Below are 19,665 nucleotides of genomic sequence, written 5' to 3' on the forward strand. Positions count from 1 at the left end.
ATCTGATGGGTTGTATTACAGGCATATTAGGTTGTATCGTGCTTGAATTTTGAAATCAACAATTAATGCAAACACCTACCAAACACTTTTCCTGATTTTTTTTATAGACTGGAGTTTTTTGCTCAGGATTTTCAATAAGTCAGTAACTGAAAAATAAGAGAAGCAGGACCAATTAATAAGGTCCTGTCAAAGCAGCACTTGCTTTTGCCCCCAAACAGTCAGATTGCAGTTTAGCTTTCTTTTCCATAGAATTCACAGAATCCCTACAATGTGGAAACAGGCCATTTGGCCCAACCAGTCCACACCGACCCTCCAAAAAGTATCCCATCCAGACCCATTTTCCCTACCCTATTATTCTACATTTCCCCTGACTAATGCACCTAACCTACACATCCCTGAACACTACGGGCAATTTACCATGGCCAATTCACCTAACTTGCACATCTTTCGATTGTGGGAGGAAACTGGAGCACCCGGAGGAAGCCCACGCAGACACAGGGAGAATGTGCTAACTCCACACAGACAATCGCCCGAGGCTGGAATTGAACCCAGGTCACTGAGGCAGCATTGCTAACCATTGAGCCACCGTGCTGCCCAACATTCTTTGTGGTTGACAGACTGGCACCTTGCCATTATTTGATTGACCAACTCTATATCCAACCAGCTGCCAATTGCTAAGCATGACATTTCAAAGCATGTTCATCTGTAACGATCATAGAACAGAATTTAAATTGCTTTATCTTTCCAGGTCAGTTCCAAATATCAAACATCAATCCTTTCTAAAAAATATGCTGTTGGTCAAAGCTCAAAGTCCAATTCTCAACTGCAACTCAGTTCCAAACTAGACATGAAAAAAAGAAATATAATGATTGTTTCAATTTTCAGGAACATGCCTAACGACAAGGTTAATAATACTTAAATAATAAACAATTAAGCAAATCATAACCATTCAATTCTTCCTTCCACTAGATTCTTTATTGTTATACTAATTTCCTGGTTATATTCTTCAATTTATATTCAGGATAAAGAATTAGCTATTACAGTTTCTTCCCTGAAGTAGTATAATGTTTACATTATAAGGTTGCATTAACAAACTCCAGTGGAACAATCTCAGTATTTTACCATGCAACTTCTCAAGAAGTCCTTAGTTGCATTTGAGAATGTGGTGACGAGCTGCCTTCTTGAACCGCTATGGTCCACATGTTACAGGTTGCCCTACAATGCACTGAAGGATGGAGTTCCAGGAATTTGATCCAGCAACACTGAAGGAATGGCGATATATTTCCACATCATGGCGGTGAATAGCTTGTAGGGGCAATTGGAGATGGTGGTATTCCCAGGCATCTGCTGCCCTTATCATTCTAGATGGAAGTGGTTGTGGGTTTGGAATGTGCTGTCCATATATCTTTGATGAATTTCTGCAGTGTATCTTTTAGATGGTATGCACTGATGTGACTGACTGTTGGTGGTGGAAAATGTGGAAGCTTATGGATATGGTACCAACCAAGCAGGCTGCTTTGTCTTGGATGCTGTCAAGCTTCCTGAATGTTGTTTGAGCTGCATTCATCCAGGCAAGTGGGGAGTATTCCATCACACTCCTGACTTGTGCCTTGTCGATGGTGAACAGACTTTGGGGAGTCAGGAGGTGAGTTACTTGTTGCAGTATTTCTAGCCTCTGAACCTGCTCTTGTAGACATTGTGTTTATGTGGTGAGTCCAGTTGAGTCCAGTTGAGTTTCTAGTCAAGGGTAACCCCAAGGATGTTGATAGTGGGGGAGTCACTGATGGTAACATCTAAAATTGTGAGCCAAAGTGAGGCTTAGATAATCTCTTAATGGAGATGATCATTGCGTGGCATTTGTGTGGCACGAATGTTAATTGCCACTTGTCACCCCAAGCCTGGATATTGTTCAGATCTTGTTACATTTAAAAGTGATTGTGTCGTCCCTATGTCTTTTTCCTCTCATCTACACAATTATTTAATTATTAATAACAGACCTCGTTTCTGGCCTTTTTGTTATAGGTAGATCTGTGGATCAAAGCTCAAAGTTCAACCCGTAACTACAACTCATATTTCCAAACCAAGAAGAAGAAAATAAAGGAAATATAATAATAGTCTCAACAACAGGTTCATAAAATGCAGTTGATATAGCCAATTAGAATAATATATTAAAAAAACCAACCAATGGGCCAGTTCTGACCTAATAAAGGGCAATTACGCATGATTAATGAATGTTCTCACCATCAAGGATTCTCTCATGATCATAACTGCATGGAATTTCGCATTCAGTTTGAATATGAGAATTATGGGTCTTAGAATTGAGTAAAGGCAAATAGAGTTTTGAAAATAACTTCAGCTGAAGTAGTCTGGAAAAGTAAGTTAAAAGCTCTTGTTGATTTACAGTGGCAGACATTAAAACAAGTATTTCATAACTCTCAAAAAAACATAAATTTCATTGACAATAAGTACTCTATGAGAAGAATTTACCATCAGCAGCTCAGAAGTTAAGGATACTATAATGAAAAACAACAGAGTTTTAATGCTGCAAACATTGGTGACAGCCCAAAGGTTCTGGAGAACTTTAGAAACCAGCAAAACCGTGACTTGAATGAAAAGTGAGGAAATAGAATCTGAGACCAAGCTAGCAAAGTACTGACTATATGTGCATAAAAGGGGAGACAGCGGCTAGTATAAATGTCACACTTCAAGATGAGACTGATAATGGAAAAGAAGGGAAAGTCAGTGAGTTTTGTGATGTAAGTCTGTAGTTTATGTATATTTTATATATGTTCATATAAATTTTCATTTGGATTTTTTAGTTTTGAAGCAATGACATGTGTGTTTTCTGTGTGTCTGAAGGATTTAAAGATCGCTTTGTCAATATTTCTGTACTCATGCAAAATTATTTTAATACATAGTATCAGAGAAAAAACGTCCTGGATAATAAAAGGGATGTGTTTACATTGAGAAAGCAACAAGTGACTGTATGTATTTATTGGATAATAGAAGTGTCTTACATCTTCAATGTGTGCAAGCCTAGTCTGAATTGCAGTTTGTAGCTGGATTTATTGTGAAATTCACAGTTTGAAATGCTGTAGCTGCATGCTTTGAGCAGGCTAATGAAGGAGTGGCTGAAACAGGGTCCTCACTGACTGACTTAGATAGGTGCTTTGTTTTGGGAATATATATTTGTAAACAACTTAATACAGCTGAGTACTATGGTGTGACTTAAGAATAGAGTGCTCGAATTGAGCATCTCAAGATGTTCAGCAGTGGAAGGAGAAAAGTGTTTGGTTGATATTTGCATGAACAGCAACTGACTGGAGTGCAGAATTTAAGGGTGGCACAGTGACTCAGTGGTTAGCACAGCTGCCTCACAGCACCAGGGAGTCAGGTTCAGTTCCACCCTTGGGCACCTGTCTGTGTGGAGTTTGCACATTCTCCCCATGTCTGTGTGGGTTTCCTCCAGGTGATGGGTTTCCTCCCACAGTCCAAAGGTGTGCAGATTAGGCGCATCATTTATACGAAATGTGGGGTTATCGGGTAGAGGGGTGGGTATGGGAGGAATGCTCTTCAGAGGTTTGGTTTGGACTCAATGGGCCGAATGACCTGCTTCCACACTGTAGGGATTTTATTCTCGGTTAGAAAATAGCCAATGCTGGTGCTTTATTCTATGTCTGAATTAGTGAGCATTTATAATCTTTAAAGTGATATTAAAGTTTTCAGTTTGGATTCGGGTCTCCAGCTTTTTTTTGTTAATTTGTTTTTCTGTTGCTTTCAAATATAGCTATATCAATGATATTAGTATATTAGAAAATGAAAAAGAAACAACAGTGTTAAGAGTGAGGACCTTGGAGGCTCACAAAGTCAATAAGAGACTGCGAGGCAATGTTGCCGGCTGAATGCTGCCAATTGCTTTTTCTCCCCCCACAGTAAGGCAGGCCAAAGAATTGGATTGTGTTAAAAAACAAACATCTTTAGACTGTGCTGATAAGTTGCAGGTTGTTTTATTTACTGTGTTGTTGGTTAGTTTTAAAATGTTATGGTTTGGGTTAAAGTTTAGTTAGGGGTCAGCTGTTGTGGTGGAATTTGTAACAGCTATCAGAACATGAGCAGAGTCTTCAGAGCAGATTGTTGGATGTGAATTGGATGTGAGACCTCCTCTTGGGCTAAGAGGAACTGGAGTCAACTTTGACTGGAATTCTAGCACCAATAAGTAAGAGGCCCTGTTGCATCCACCAGCTACTAAAAACAGCTAGCAATAGGCAAGTACCATAGTAAAACAGCTGGAAAATGGTCGGAGAAATTTAACAGGTTTGGCAGCATCTGGGGTAGCGAAAGTGCTAATATGACTCTTCTTTGAATCTCTTTGAAAGCCACATTGGGAAGACCAAAAGGAGTTCTTGCATTAATCATTGGGAGTAGCATAAGGGAGGATAATACAAACACCTACGTGATCAAAGAAATAAATTATGTGAGAAACTCGAGAAGCTCATGATGGGTGGATAACATTAAGCAAGATTTTACTCCACAGTTTAGACAAAGACATCAACATTTCATTTGGCACATTGTATTAATGGGAATCTTTATAGGACAATAAGGTACCTGCTGACACCCTGAAAGAGGTAGAGAAGTTAATGTAAAGGATATTTCCAGCAGTATTTGAAAGGATAACTTGGTCAGTTCTAAATCAAAAGTTAAGTCAAGCCTCAGTCAAATTAACTACTAGCTTGTGCTTGTACGTATGAGGATCCTGCTTGTGGTTGCATAAACTTAAAGTAAAGGTACAAGATCCACATAAGCTGATGTGTAACCCAGAATTATTGCTAGTACTATCAGATGCTTTCTTCTAATCACTTGTTGATTGTGAGGGTATTCCAGAAATCTCTGCCTCTGTGTCATTTATTTGACCTGCCTGAATGGCAAAAATTGACAACGGCAGGTCTTTGCTTAAACATTGAAAATGAACACCAGTGCCAACATGTGAGCACAAATAAAAGATCATTGGAGGTGATTCTTTCCACGGGTCCTCCTAACAAGGCACACTTCCATATGGAAATTAGTTAACACTGATAAGTTCACATGAAGTATCTGTTCTCAGTTATGCTGAGAACTTGAACTGTTTACATTTTTGCAATGATTGCTCGACACCTCTCAAGGGGGTTCAGCAATGAATATCAATTCAGCAATGCAGAAGACTGGCAAAGTATGTCCAGATCAGGAAGGTGTATGATTTGGAGAAAACTTAATGATTTTCTAGGGCATTGCCACTCATAATGCTCTTGACAGAGGTGGTCAGTAGAGATAGAGTCAAAAGTGTGGAGCTGGAAAAGCAGGTCAGGCAGCATCCGGGGAGCAGAATCAACATTTCGGGCATAAGCCCTTCTTCTGGAATAATGGTCAGTAGAGATAGATGATTTAGGAGGGGTGCAGTCACAGTAACTTTGCTGAGTTGCTTCCCTGTTAAACATGCATACTGCATCAATGGCACACTGGTGTTGGAGCAGCAACGTTAGCATTGTTTGGTAAGAATTAAATCCCAAGATGTGACTTCTATGAGAACCAGGAGTACAGGATTATAGCTATTGTCCATTACCTTGTTGGTGTCACTAATAGCTTCATTATACTTCCATACGACAATTCCTTGTGAAATAGATCACAAATATACCAATATTATTTCACTCTCTGACATCTTTATCTTACCTCCTTGCATTTATGGAAGCATTATTTATACCCTTGCTGTGGGCAATCAATACCATTGCTTTCTCAACCAAACAGAATGATAAATCATCAGAGGCAAAGGCTTTATACTTTCTCAAAGTTATCACAGTACCTGCGGGAGTCTTGTGGCAGGTTTTATCGTTTTCACACCAACTGTAGCAGTCTCTCCATGGCAGAGGCGATTGGAAGGAAATAGTGAAGTAGAACAGGCAGTAGGTGATGATGCAGTTGTAATAAAGGCCTTGAAATGCTGACACAGAAAAGGTTAGGAGACCCATACCTTCAATTATGAACAAAAAGAAGAGTTCAGAATGGAACAGTACAGGTAAACCCTTTAATATTCACAAGCATGCAAGCCAGTCAGACTAAACAATTTTATTCCTTGCAAATGGGCGGCACGGTGGCACAATGGTTAGCACTGCTGCCTCACAGCGCCAGAGACCCGGGTTCAATTCCCGACTCAGGCGACTGACTGTGTGGAGTTTGCACGTTCTCCCCGTGTCTGCGTGGGTTTCCTTCGGGTGCTCCGGTTTCCTCCCACAGTCCAAAGATGTGCGGGTCAGGTGAATTGGCCATGCTAAATTGCACCGTAGTGTTAGGTAAGGGGTAAATGTAGGGGTATGGGCCGAAGGGCCTGTTTCCACACTGTAAATCTAATCTAATCTAATCAAATAGTTCATTCTAAGAAAGATAGGGAGAATCCAATTAGTACTTGTCTGTTTACAGCCAATTAGGTACCTTCTGATGTGCTGTCACTGTTTTAACATGAGGAATCTTCGTAGCCAATATGCAAATTTCAATAGTATAGGAACAAAACCGAACAAGACTATTCGAACCTGTTCTGCCATTCAACGTGATCCTGGCTGATCCTCCTGTTCAGTCCCCTCTTCCCACTTTTTCTCCATATCCTTTGATTCCCTTTGCCCTCAGAACTCTATCTAACTCCTTCCTGAAAACAATATGATGGTCTGTTGATGAACACTGTGGGATAAACATTGATGACGAATTGTGGGAAATTCTGCTACTCTTCTCCAAAATTTTATCGTAAGATATTTTAAACAAGAGGGTGGATAGGACTTCACCTTGATGTGTCATTAGAAAGCTATTTCCTCCGACAAAGCAGCATTCCCTCCAACTGCCAGATCATAGGTTTGACACAAGTTAAAAACTTGACTATAATTTATAAACCAGCATCCTTTGCAGGGCCAAACAAAAAATTCCAAGTGATGTGAAGCTGCTTTTGTTCATATATGTGAAGCTGTTATAAGCTTCTTTCTACCTGAAAAACAAGATAATTAGAAGTGATTGAACACAGGGTCTCCCATACCATTATTGTGTTTGAGAATGAGGCCCTACATATGGTTTATAAGACCTATAGATGGCACGGTGGCTCAGTGGTCAGCACTGCTGCCTCACAGCACCAGAAACCTGGGCTCTATTCCACCCTCGGATGACTGTATGGAGATGGCACATTCTCCCCGTGTCTGTGTGTGCTTCTCCAGATGCTCTGGTTTTCTCCCACAGTCCAAAGGCATATAGGTTAGGTGGATTGGCTATGCCAAATTGCCCATGTGTTCAGGGACATGCAGGCTAGGTTGGTTAGCAATGGGAAATATGGGGAAGGGGCTTGGATCCTTTCTTTGGAGTGTCAGTGTGGGCCTGTTGGGCTGAAGGGCCTGTTTCCACTCTATTGAGATTCTATGATTTTATGACCTAAAAGCAACAAATAACTTTAACTAGACACTGTGTTGAATCTTTCAGTTCACCATTTGCTGAAAAAAGACAGAGGGTGGTTATCGATGGGAAATGTTCATCCTGGAGTCCAGTTAACAGTGATGTACCACAAGGGTCAGTGTTGGGTCCACTGCTGTTTGTCTATTTTATAAACGACCTGAATGAGGGCTTAGAAGGTGGATTAGGAAATTTGCAGACGACACTAAGGTCGGTGGAGTTGTGGATAGCAACGAAGAATGTTGTAGGTTACAGAGAGACATAGATAAGCTGCAGAGCTGGGCTGAGAGATGGCAAATGGAGTTTAATGTGGACAAGTGTGAGGTGATTCACTTTGGTCAGAGTAACCAGAATGCAAAGTACTGGGCTAATGGTAAGACTCTTGGTAGTGTAGATGAGCAGAGAGATCTCAGTGTCCACGTACACAGATCCTTAAAAGTTGCCACCTAGGTTGACAGGGTTGTTAAGAAGGCATACAGTGTTTTAGCTTTTATTAACAGAGGGATCGAGTTCCAGAACCATGAGGTTATGCTACAGCTGTACAAAACTCTGGTGCGGCCACACTTGGAGTATTGTGTACAGTTCTGGTCACTGCATTATAGGAAGGATGTGGAAGCTTTGGAAAGGGTGCAGAGGAGATTTACTAGGATGTTGCCTGTTATGGAGGGAAGGTCTTACGAGGAAAGGCTGAAGGACTTGAGGCTGTTTTCGCTAGAGAGAATAAGTTTGAGAGGTGACTTAATAGAGACATATAAGATAATCAGAGTGTTAGATAGAGTGGACGGGGAGAGCCTTTTTCCAAGTTTGGTGACGGCGAGCACGAGGGGGCATATCTTTAAATTGAGGGGTGATAGATATAGGACAGATGTCAGAGGTAGTTTCTTTACTCAGAGAGTAGTAAGGGTATGGAATGCTTTGCCTGCAATGGTAGTAGATTCGCCAACTTTAAGTACATGTAAGTCATCATTGGACAAGCATATGGACATACATGGAATAGTGTAGGTTAGATGGACTTCAGATTGGTATGACAGGTATGCGCAACATCGAGAGCTGAAGGGCCTGTACTGCGCTGTAATGTTCTATGTTCTATCTAATTAGGGGCTCGTTGGGATGTGTCAGTAAGTGTGTAGGACCACAGTAAAACACTTTGTGTTTCAATAGAATGATAAGGAGTTAGAATGGATGAATGACAGAACCATTTTGAGCAGCTCCGAACATAAATAATTGATCGCAGAGCAGAATGAAGAACGAAACCTCAGAAAGCTGATTTGAAAGATGCTACAAGGACATTATAAAGCTACCCAGGGGAATGCTGTAGGATGAGATACAAGGGGATGGGTGTAAAACTTGATTAAAAAGCTCATGGAAAGTGAATAATATCAGGAGAGACTTCACTCCATCATTTACACAACAATTTGATACACCTCTAGGTAACTATTATCAGAATTTCTTTAGGGCAGTATGATCCCATCAATATAATAACCCAGGTCCTCTCATGAAAAGTATTTAAAGCTGTCATAAGAAGAAAATTTACATTGCAGCTAGCACCCACTCAGGCCTATAAGTAACTTGGAGCTGATCCTTTGCATGTGATGTTTAGCATACACATTTGTGAATCCAACGTATTTTTAAATCCGATTTTCAGGAAACAGCTAAACGTAGGTTAAATGTTCCTGCAATTTTCTCAAGTTAAATCATTTTAAATGTGCAAAACATTCTTTTGAAACCTGACATAGTTTAGATTCTCTGGAATGGGCTTGAACTCACAATCTTCCAACTCAGACATAGGACTGTAATTCACAAAACAATGGCTGACACCATCAATGTACACTTGGGTGCGAAAGTAGGGCTGTAGCAGGACAGAAGTGAGCCAACTGTACATCTAGCCAGTTCTCAGACTTAAAACATTAAATATTCTGCACTGACAACTTCAACTTGAATATGTGGATGTTTCATTTGCCTCATTTCAAAGGTTTTGGGAATTATATATAAATGATTTACGAAGACTATTAGCATGTGCTGGGAAATGGCTGCTACTGCAAGAGGTAGTCGTTAAATTGAATGACAAAATAGCATTGACCATTAGAGGAAGAGGTGGAATTTTTCAAGAATCTGAATGGAGAACATGAAAAAGTATAAATTCAGATTGTGTCGTGTGAAAGCATAGCATATGCCTCCTGATTGGAGACTCTTCGCCAGAGAGGGAATCTCAAGCTTGCAAGGCCTGTTCAAAAGACCGACAGCCTGAAAATGGAGTCCCTTTGTTACCTGTTATTCTATATCCCCAATCAGTTCCATCCTGCACCCCCATTCAGTTCCACTTTGCACCCCATACTATTTCAAACTACACCCCATTCAGTTCCACCCTACATCCCCATTCAGTTCCATCTTATACCCACATTCAGTTCCACCTCTCAACTCCATTCTGTTCCACCCTACACTCCTATTCAACTCCACCTACACCCCCATTCAGTTCCACCCTGTAGCCCTATTCAATTCCACCCTACACTCCCACTCAATCCATCTTATACATTCCTGATGAAAAGCTCATGATCAAAACATCAATGGCCCTGCTCTTCAGATACTGCCTGACCTGCTGTGCTTTTCCAGTGCCACACTTTTCGAATCCACCCTATACCCTATTGAGTTCTATCGATCAGCCATGATTTTATTAAATGGCAGAGCAGGCTGGAAGGTTTGAGAGGTCCAAATTGTTTGAATGTTTGGTGGCCATGGTTTACATTGGTACTGCTACAGTCCAGTAGCTGGCAGCCCTTTGATCAGCACACAATTGTTGGAGGTGGGTCATCCTGCCTCATGGACAGCAAAGGCCAAGATCACCCATTAGCTTACCCTTACCACAGATAGACTCACCATGTGGCATCTGCCAAACGATTGATAGTGACAGTTTGACAGACATCCCATTCCACCTTGCCCCCAGCTACCAGAAAGTACCTGGGGTGGGAGGCAGGGAAGGATATAACATTTCATTGACCCCAAATGAACTAAATGTAATTGAAATGGAAAATTGTGGCAAATTTTGATCTGTCATATTTTCAACCTAGTAATGACATGGAGCTGGCGACCAAACCCCTCATGCTCCCAACAACATAATACCAGTGTTTGGGGCTGCTGTAAGGCAATGGGAATATCCCAACATGCCTGGCACATTCCCTGCGCATGTGGCAGATTCAAGCTTTACTTGTTTGGAGTTTCACCAAAGAATTAGGTACCCTCAGGGATCTCACGCCAAAACAATTTGAAAACTGTCATTTCGGATAGCCCCTGAAATTGTGTTGCTTTGTGTCGACACTGACCTTGTAAGATGGGAACAGCCTTCCACACTTGAACAGGTCCGAGGCTGGCAAACTGCCCTAAGGCCGATTCCATGAAAAACATTGGCAACCCAGCAATTGCCATCATGATTATGTAGGGAATTAAAAAAGCACCTGCAAGACAACAGTTAGCGCAGAAAAAGATTACTGTGGCGGGGGAATGGTCACGGCTGTACACACATTGATGGAGTGGGAAATCCCTTCAAACCTATAGCCTTGGGACAGAGGCCGTGTTAGATTTTGGATTTCATCAGATTTTGAGTCAGGGGTCATGGGCAACGGGTGGGTGCCAGGCCAACCCTGGTTAGTTTGGGAGCAACAATAGTCCAGTGGCCCAAGCAGCAGGTAAGAGGTAGCAAGATCAATATGATTGGCCACCGAGCCAAATTGCCCAGGTAAGTAAATTATTTTTAAAAAATTAATGCATGACACATTGAATGCAGGAAGAGACTGTGAAGTAACTCAGAGCTGTGTGCTTGTATCACTTAGGCCTTTGAATTCCAATGAATTGACCCAGTCCTTCTGTAATGCAGCATGGGGAGCTCAATGATAGTGCCTTTATGTGCTGGGAAATAGTTGGCAGTTAGAGCCACATGCTCATCCCTGTCACCCAGTGACAAAGACCCATCCTTTCTTATGCCCTCCCCCCACCACCACTCCGGCCTCATTGCCAGAGAACTGCTCAGTGACTTGATTGAGCCACTCAATCTTATCATCATTATGACCTAAGCAACAAGTTGCAGTAACTGACAAGTCTGCCCGTGGTATCACCTGGCTGGAGCTGTTTGACTGCATGAGTTGCCACATCCCCCCACAAACTTAACTGACCTTGGTGGTCTCAGAATGCCAAGCCCAAACCCCCCCACCGCCCCCCCAAGTCTATTATTTCACAAAATGGAAAAGTAACCAGGACATTCACATTTATAACTTAAAATATTTTGTCCAACACCTCAACGCCATGCAAAAAGGCTTACATTTACACAGCACCTTTCATAAACTCAGTATTTAAGCGTTTTTATTCTTAGTTCTAATGCAAGAAAAATGGCACCCAATTTGTCCAAGTGGAATGTTAATGGTAGAAGTGTAAATAAGCAAAAATAAGGGATGGATTTCTGCATTATTCCATCAGTGAGGTTGCAGGTGGAGGCAGAGGAAACATTGAAAACTTCTCGCTGGCCTTCCCACAAGCCTCTTCACAATTGGGAGGTGGGACCTGTGAGGGCCAAGGCTGGCTGGCCTATTCTTTCTCCAGTTGAGGCCATCGTGCTGGTGGGAGGAGTTCAGGGATAATGTGGAAGCACAGAAATAGGAGCAAGAGTAGGTCACTCGGCCTGCCGAGTCATTCAATAAGATTATGGCTAATCTGACATTCCCCATGTCCACATTCCCCATTTGCCCTTGGTTCCCCGACTGATCAACAATCTATCTCAACCTTAAAAATGCACAAAGATTCTGTCCCCATGTTCTTCTGCTAATGTTTTTTTTATTCTTCTGCTTTCTGTTCAATTCAGGAATTTATTTTTTGTCTGTTAATCGGATGTGAGTGCAGCTAAAATTCACAGATCTTTCGCCACACACAGGCCAGAGTAGAGATTTTATATTTGTTTAAATTTTAGGCAGGTTCATGGTCACCATTACAGAGCCAAGCATTCAAACTCTGATTTCTTTATTAATCGGTTGAACTTAATCTGAGTGGCCAGAGTTTCAATAGCCTGAATCTCGAGGTTACTGCGAAAGATATTAACATAATGCCACCATCTCCCTAGTGTGGGGGTATGGCCATCTGTCGCCTGCATAAATCAATAAATTATTCACATTTTATTCACAATCGTTACAGTACCTCCTCCATTTTTGTAAACCAGGTAAGGGAATCGCCAGACATTACCCAGTCCCACAGTGTAGCCAATCACTGAGAATAAGTAGTCAGTTTTCAAGGCCCAGTAACCTCGCTGTATGTTTTTGTCATTTGTCCCTGAGTCCTCAGGTGTTTTAGTCTATAGATGAGGAACAAAACAACATATTTGGAAAGTTAGAATTTCGCAGAAGTGGTGCTGAAAAATTTACCTTTGCCTTCCTAGAAAGCTGATGCCAACCATCCTTGCCCTACCAACACCACCCCAGGAACGGCACCTTCTCACCATTTGGCGGAGATGCGACATCACACTTCATACCTCACCCCACCCCACCTCCCAACCCATCTTGGGGCACAGAGAGCTACTAATCTTAGCAGATTAGTGGACAGGACCAGTACTGCAAGCAGTTCCCAGAGACTCACAAGGAGTGACAAACTAAGGGAGATAAGAGGGAAATGTCAATGAAATGTTATTGGTTCACGAAACACGGGTTAATGATTTACCTAAAATTCTGAATGAGCATGCAATTTGGATCCTGGGGCATTTTAAATACCACAAAGCGGTGGGATAAATCAATAAAACATCCTAGCAAAGACTACAAATGTTCTGAAATGAAAACAGAAAGTTCTGTGAGCACACGACAGATTCTGTGCAAGGAGATACACAGTTATCGTTTCAAGCCAAATTTAATTCTCATTCCAAAGTGACAGAGGATAAAAATGTAATGAATGGAGGTGGGAGAACAGTGAAGGAAAGGGAGGTCTGGATTTAGGTTGGGTGGGATTCAATAACAACGATGTCAAAGAACAAAAGGCAAAGAGGGAGGTCACCATTGCAGTGAAGTCACAAAACTTTTGCTCAAGTGGAAGAGCAAATAACTCCGACAGCAAAAACAAGAGTTGGAATTCTGCATTCTCCCATTAGTGACGTTGAGGTGGAGGCAGAGGAAACACTGACAATTTCTCGCTGGCCTTCCCACAAGCCTCTTCACAGTTGAGAGGTGGGACTGGTGAAAGCCGAGGCTGGCTGGCCTATTCTTTCTCCAGTTGAGGCCACTTTGCTAGTGGGAGGAATTCAGGGACAATGTGCAGGCCTCAGGTGAGACATTGTTTTGTGAAAAGGTCTTCATTGACAGCCTTCAATCAACACCAGAACCCCCACCTCGCCCAATCACCAAACCTTATGGATGCCTCCATTCCCCACCCCTTGGTCTTTCACCAACACTCAACTCTGTCCAGCACAGCCCTTCCAATTCCCAACATGGTGTGCCTCACTCCTCCTCCTTGAGCTGAGCACATCCCCCCTCCTCCACGCCTCCAGCCCTTACCTATTTACTCTGGGATTGGGAATCTCTGGAGACTGCTTGCAGCACTGGTCATGTCCATTGTACCTTGTGGCACTGCTGGGCTCTCTATGTAGGACTATTTCTCCCCACAAGATGGTGAGATATTCCATCTCCACCAAATGTATACTCATTGGAGTAAGGAATAACTGTGAGACAACCAGTGTTGGAAGTGATGCATTCCCCATTTTCCTCTTCAGATAACTGGCAGGGAAACCCCATCATCCTGAAAATCCAGGAGATTAAACAAAATTCACTTGGTACATGGCAACCAATAAATGTCAGAGGGGAATCATAGTCATCATTAAATGTGACCTCTGTTGCTCTTTCCCCAGAAGCTGACAGACCTACTGAGTATTTCCAGCTCTTTCTGTTATTAGTTTCAGGTTTCTGCCATCCACATTATTTTACTTTGAATCTTGTCCAGAGCTTTTTCTCAGCATTTGGGAGCTTACAGCCACAGGACTTGGTTGCACAGCAACCACAATGTCATGCTACGGGTTTCAGTTTCAATTTCATTCAGTTTCAAAATGGCGACTGTATCACATGATTAGACTTTGATGTGAGCTGCACATTGTGGGATGCTGATGTGTAACACTTATGTGTCACCATCGAGACCATGTCTGATCTCACAGAGCTGAACACACATCCAGCAGTCAGATGGACTCTCCCACTAGTGCTATTTAGAGGGTCATCAATAACACCACTTATTTGCAACAGTAAGATATTGGAGATTTGAGGGGATTTTCCATGTGAATGGGAGGGAGATGAAGGCCCCAGAACAGGCATTAGTCATGTGTGAACAGCTTTGTTTAGCTTGGCTACATTAATGGCAACTCACAGATGACAAGTACATTAGTTGCTAACCTACACTCATCTTGACACCCTGCAAATGCAGGGTCTAGATGATAAGTTACTGTGTTGCAGCCTTTGCCTTCAACAGGGGGGATTTGGATCTGAACATTTCTGCACAAGGGTGGGCCCAGCAAAAGTTCTATGACCCGGAGCTTTCAATAATGCAACACATTATTTTCTTCACTATAGTAAGGGCAGCATGGTGACTCAGTGGGTAGCACTGTTGCATCATAGCACCTGGGACCCAAGTTAGATTCTACCCTCGTCAACAGTCTACGTGGAGTTTGCCCATTCTCCTCTCGCACAGTCCAAAGATGTGCAGCTTATGTAGATTGGCCATGGGGAATTGCCCACCATGCCCAGAGATGAGCAGGCTAGGTTGGTTCACAGTGAGAAATTCAGGGTTACAGGGCTTGGGTGGGATGCATTTCAGAGGGTAGGTGTAGACTTGATGGGCCAAATGGCCTGCTTCCCCTCTGTAGGGATTTGATAATTAAATAAGTCTTTACTTAAAGTCTTGATTTTCAGAACTGGAACTGTGACTTGCAATGAAATAACTTTAAATAAATCATGGATTTCTACATGAATCAATGTTCAGGCCAGAGTTAGATTGGAAAAGCAATGTAAATTTGAAACACTATAAAACAGGACAGAACATAGAACAGTACAGCACAGTACAGGCACCTTCGGCCCACGATGTGCTGAACATTCATCTTAATTTAAGATAAACCTAACCTACACACCCCTCAATTTCCTGCTCCACAACTACCTGATGAAGGAGCAGCACTTGCAAATAAACCTGTTGGACTATAACCTGGTGTTGTGTGATTTTTAACTTTGTCCACCCCGTCCAACACAGGCATCTCCACATCATTTCTAAATGTATCACTAATGCATTTAGAAATGACCTTTTTTAAGTCAAATTACATTATGCTCACAGAAACTGTGCTGTTGGATTAACCAGGCTCTATCTAATTGCAGAGGTTGGGTAATGTAAGTATCAGATAAAGCAACTTCAGAAGCACATTCAGGAGTGACAGACTTAGGGTAAAGGTGGCATTTTCAGAATGGCAACTTACAACTAACGGAATACCACAGGGATCGCTGCTGGGGCCACAGTTATTTACAAAATATAATGACTTGGATGAGTAAACTGAATGTACTATCCCTGTGTTTCCAGATGACATGAAAATAGATGACAGAGCAATTAGTGTGGATGACACAAAAAAATCTACAAATGGAGAAAGAGACAAATTAGACGAGTGGGGCGAAAGTTGGCAGATAGAACACGGAACACGGCACAGAACACAGAGCACAGAGCATGGAACACGGAACACGGAGCACGGAACACAGAACACAGAACACAGAACACGGAACATGGAACACGGAACACAGAACACAGAACACGGAACATGGAGCACAGAGCACAGAATATTACAGCGCAGTACAGGCGCTTTGGCCCTCAATGTAGCACCGACCTGTGAAACCAGTATGAAGCCTATCTATCCTACACTATTCCGTTTTCATCCATATGCCTATCTAATGATTATTTAAATGCCCTGAAGTTGGCGAGTCTACTACTGTTGCAAGTAGAGTGTTCCATGCCAATACTACTCTATGAGTAAAGAAACTACCTCTGACGTTTGTCCTATGTCTATCACCCCTCAATTTAAAGCTATGTCCTCTCATGCTAGCCATCACTATCTAAGGAAAAATGCTCCCACTGTCCACCCTATCTAATCCTCTGATCATCTCATATGTCTCTATTAAATCACCCCTCAACCTTCTTCTCTCTAATAAAAACAGCTTCAAGTCCCTCAGCCTTTCCTCATAAGACCTTCCCTCAATACCAAGCAACTTCCTGGTAAATCTTCCCTGCACCCTTTCCAAAGCTTCCACTTCCTATACTGCAGCGACCAGAATTGTACACAATATTCCGAGTGTTGCCGCACCAGAGTTATGTACAGCTCTGGTCATGGCTCCGAAACTCAATCCCTCTGCCAAAAACAGCTAACACACCGTAAGCCTTCTTAATGACCCAATCAACCTGGGTGGCAACTTTTAGGGATCTATGTACATGGACATCGAGATCTCTCTGCTCATCCACACTACCAAGAATCTTACCATTAGTCCAGTATACTGTATTCCTGTTATTCCTTCCAAAGTGAATCACCTCACACTTTTCCGCATTAAACTCCATTTGCCACTTCTCAGCCCAGCTTTGCAGCATATCTATGTCCCTCTGTAACCTCCAACATCCTTTGGCACTATCCACAACTGTACCAACCTCAGTGTCATCAGCAAATTTGCTAACACATCCTTCTATGCCCTCATCCAGGTCATTTATAAAAATGACAAACAGCAGCGGCCCTAAAACAGATTCTTGCGGTACACCACTAGTCACTCAACTCCAGGATGAACATTTCCCATCAACCACCACCCTCTGTCTTCTTTCAGCTAACCAATTTTTGATGCAACTGTCAAATTACTCTCAACCCCATACCTTTGTATTTTGTGCAATAGCCTACCATGGGGAATCTTAGCAAACACCTTACTGAAATCCATATACACCACATCGGCTGCTTTACCCTCACCCATCTGTTTGATCACCATCTCAACAAATTCAGTAAGGTTTGTGAGGCACAACTTGCCCTTCACAAAACCATGTTGACTATTGCTAATCAAATTATTCCTTTTTAGGTGATTATAAATCCTATCTCTTTTAATCCTTTCCAATACTTTATCCACAACTGAAGTAAGGCTCATTGGTCTATAATTACCAGGATTGTCCCTACTTCCTTTTTTAAACAAGGGGACATTTGCTATCTTCCAGTCTTCTGGAGTATGGAATATGATGTGGGGAAATGTGAGGTTGTGCACTTTGACAGGAAGAACTGAAGAGCAGAATATTATTTAAATGGATGAAGACTGCAGAAAGCTGCAGCACAGAGAGGTTTGGGAATCCTTATGCATAAACCACAAAAAGCTATACCAAACCTAATAGGTATTCGGGAAGCTGGCCTTCAGAAGTAATTGAATATAAAAATAGAGAGATCTTGCTCAAACTATCCAAAGCAATTATCAGACCATAGCTGGAATATTGTGAACAGTTTTGGGTCCCTTTTTAAGGAAAACTGTAAAAGCATTGGAGGCAGTCCAGAGAAGATTCACTTGGTTGATTCTGAGCGTGAAGGGAGATCCTGATGAGGAGAGTTTGAGCAAGGTGGTTTTGTACTCATTCACAGTTGGAAGAATGAAAAGATACCTAATTGAAACTTAAAAAGTCAATACAAGATTCTTAGGTTACATGACGGGGTAGATCTAAGAGATTGTTTCCCCTTGTGGGAGGGTCCAGGTTCAGAGAGCATGACCTCCGAATAAGACAGAGATGAGGAAATATTTCTTCTGTCGGAGGTACTTAATCTGTGGATTTTTCTTTTCTGCAGAGGGCTGTTGATTGTATTCAAGGTGGGGACAGATTTTTAATGATTTGAGCCATAGAGATGTACAGCATGAAAACAGATCCTTTGGTCCAATTCATCCATGCCAACCAGATATGCTAAATTAATATACTTGCATTTGCTAGCATTTAGCTCATATTCAGCCAGATGTCTTTTAAATGGTGTAATTGTACCAGCCTCTACCACTTCCTCTGACAGCTCATTCCATACACACACCACCCTCCATGAAAATGTTGTCCCTTAGGTCCCTTTTAAATCTTTCCCCTCTCACCTTAAACCTATGCCCACTAGTTTTGGAATTCTCCTCCCCAGGGAAAAGTTTTTGGCTACTCATCCTATCCAAGCCCTTCATGGTTGTACAAATAACTCCAGATTTGAGTTGGTCTCATTGAATAGCTATCTCCAGTGTGTTGCAGTTCACAGTTCACCGTTGAGTGAACTGCAGGATCAGCGGATTAGCCATAGGAAATGCAGAGTTACAGGCTGGGGGGATCTGGATGGGATTCTTTCTGGAGAGTGAGTATGTATGTGATGGGACGAATGGCCTGCTTCCATTCTGTAGAGATTCTATGATTCTATGTAGAAGGCAGATCATTCAGACTCTGCAAACAAAGCCAGGAGAGTTTGTTTTTTTCCCCTTCTTTCAAGCAATGAGGGTATTGTTGGCTGAGCCTGGATTTGTTACCCATCCTTAATTCCCCTTTCCCTTGAACTAAGCAGCAATGTAAGACTATTTCATACTGCAGTTAATAGCCAAGTACATTTCTATGGAAAGATTAGACCAAATAAGGACAGATTATCTTCTTAAAAGGACATTTTACCGTTTATCTTTCCAGGTAGAAGCAGAGAGAGTAACTTCATCAGGGAAGCATGGTGCAGGGTGGCACTGACGGCACCAAGGTGGATGTGGAGGCATGGCATAAAAGTGTGAAGATATCCCATGAAGGCTCCCTCAATGCCCAGCCAGTGTATGAATATCATCAGCATTTCAGTCTCATCTATATTCTGGCAGTTGTCAGGATGCCTGCATTCTGTACTCTCAGTAGGATTGATCATGAGAGAAGACAATGTGGCTTCTGGAAGGATGAAGAATATCTGCGGATCACACTGAACAGCCTCCATACACATTGGCTGGATGTAGATAAAAGCCACGTGACCACACAATGTTATTGAGCTGACCACTGGGCTTTCACTCCCTGGTCTGCCCCGGAGAAGTGCAATACGTGCCAAAGGGTTTTTCACAAGCAATCATGACCAAGTACACTCTTCCCATCCTCCAAATGACAACAGTGCCCTTCCCAGCAGGGATAGACAGGGCTGCCAAGGGGGAGGAAGTAGAGGATGCCCATCAGCAGTACAAGGTGTGC

General features: G+C 42.2%; 1 protein-coding gene across 1 annotated transcript in view; it reads right to left on the reverse strand.

The window, feature by feature from the left end:
* Positions 1 to 19,665, reverse strand: part of LOC132820328 (sodium- and chloride-dependent neutral and basic amino acid transporter B(0+)-like) — an 86,160-nt gene that overhangs the window by 44,525 nt on the left and 21,970 nt on the right. Inside the window, exons 2-4 of the mRNA XM_060832351.1 lie at positions 12,628 to 12,781; positions 10,770 to 10,901; positions 5,834 to 6,001 (exon numbers count right to left, since the gene is read on the reverse strand). Coding sequence (XP_060688334.1) covers positions 5,834 to 6,001; positions 10,770 to 10,901; positions 12,628 to 12,781 — 454 coding nt within the window. The remainder of the gene's footprint in view (positions 1 to 5,833; positions 6,002 to 10,769; positions 10,902 to 12,627; positions 12,782 to 19,665) is intronic.

The sequence above is a fragment of the Hemiscyllium ocellatum genome, chromosome 11 (assembly GCF_020745735.1).
Source record: "Hemiscyllium ocellatum isolate sHemOce1 chromosome 11, sHemOce1.pat.X.cur, whole genome shotgun sequence".
In the NCBI taxonomy this organism is placed as follows: Eukaryota; Metazoa; Chordata; class Chondrichthyes; order Orectolobiformes; family Hemiscylliidae; genus Hemiscyllium; species Hemiscyllium ocellatum.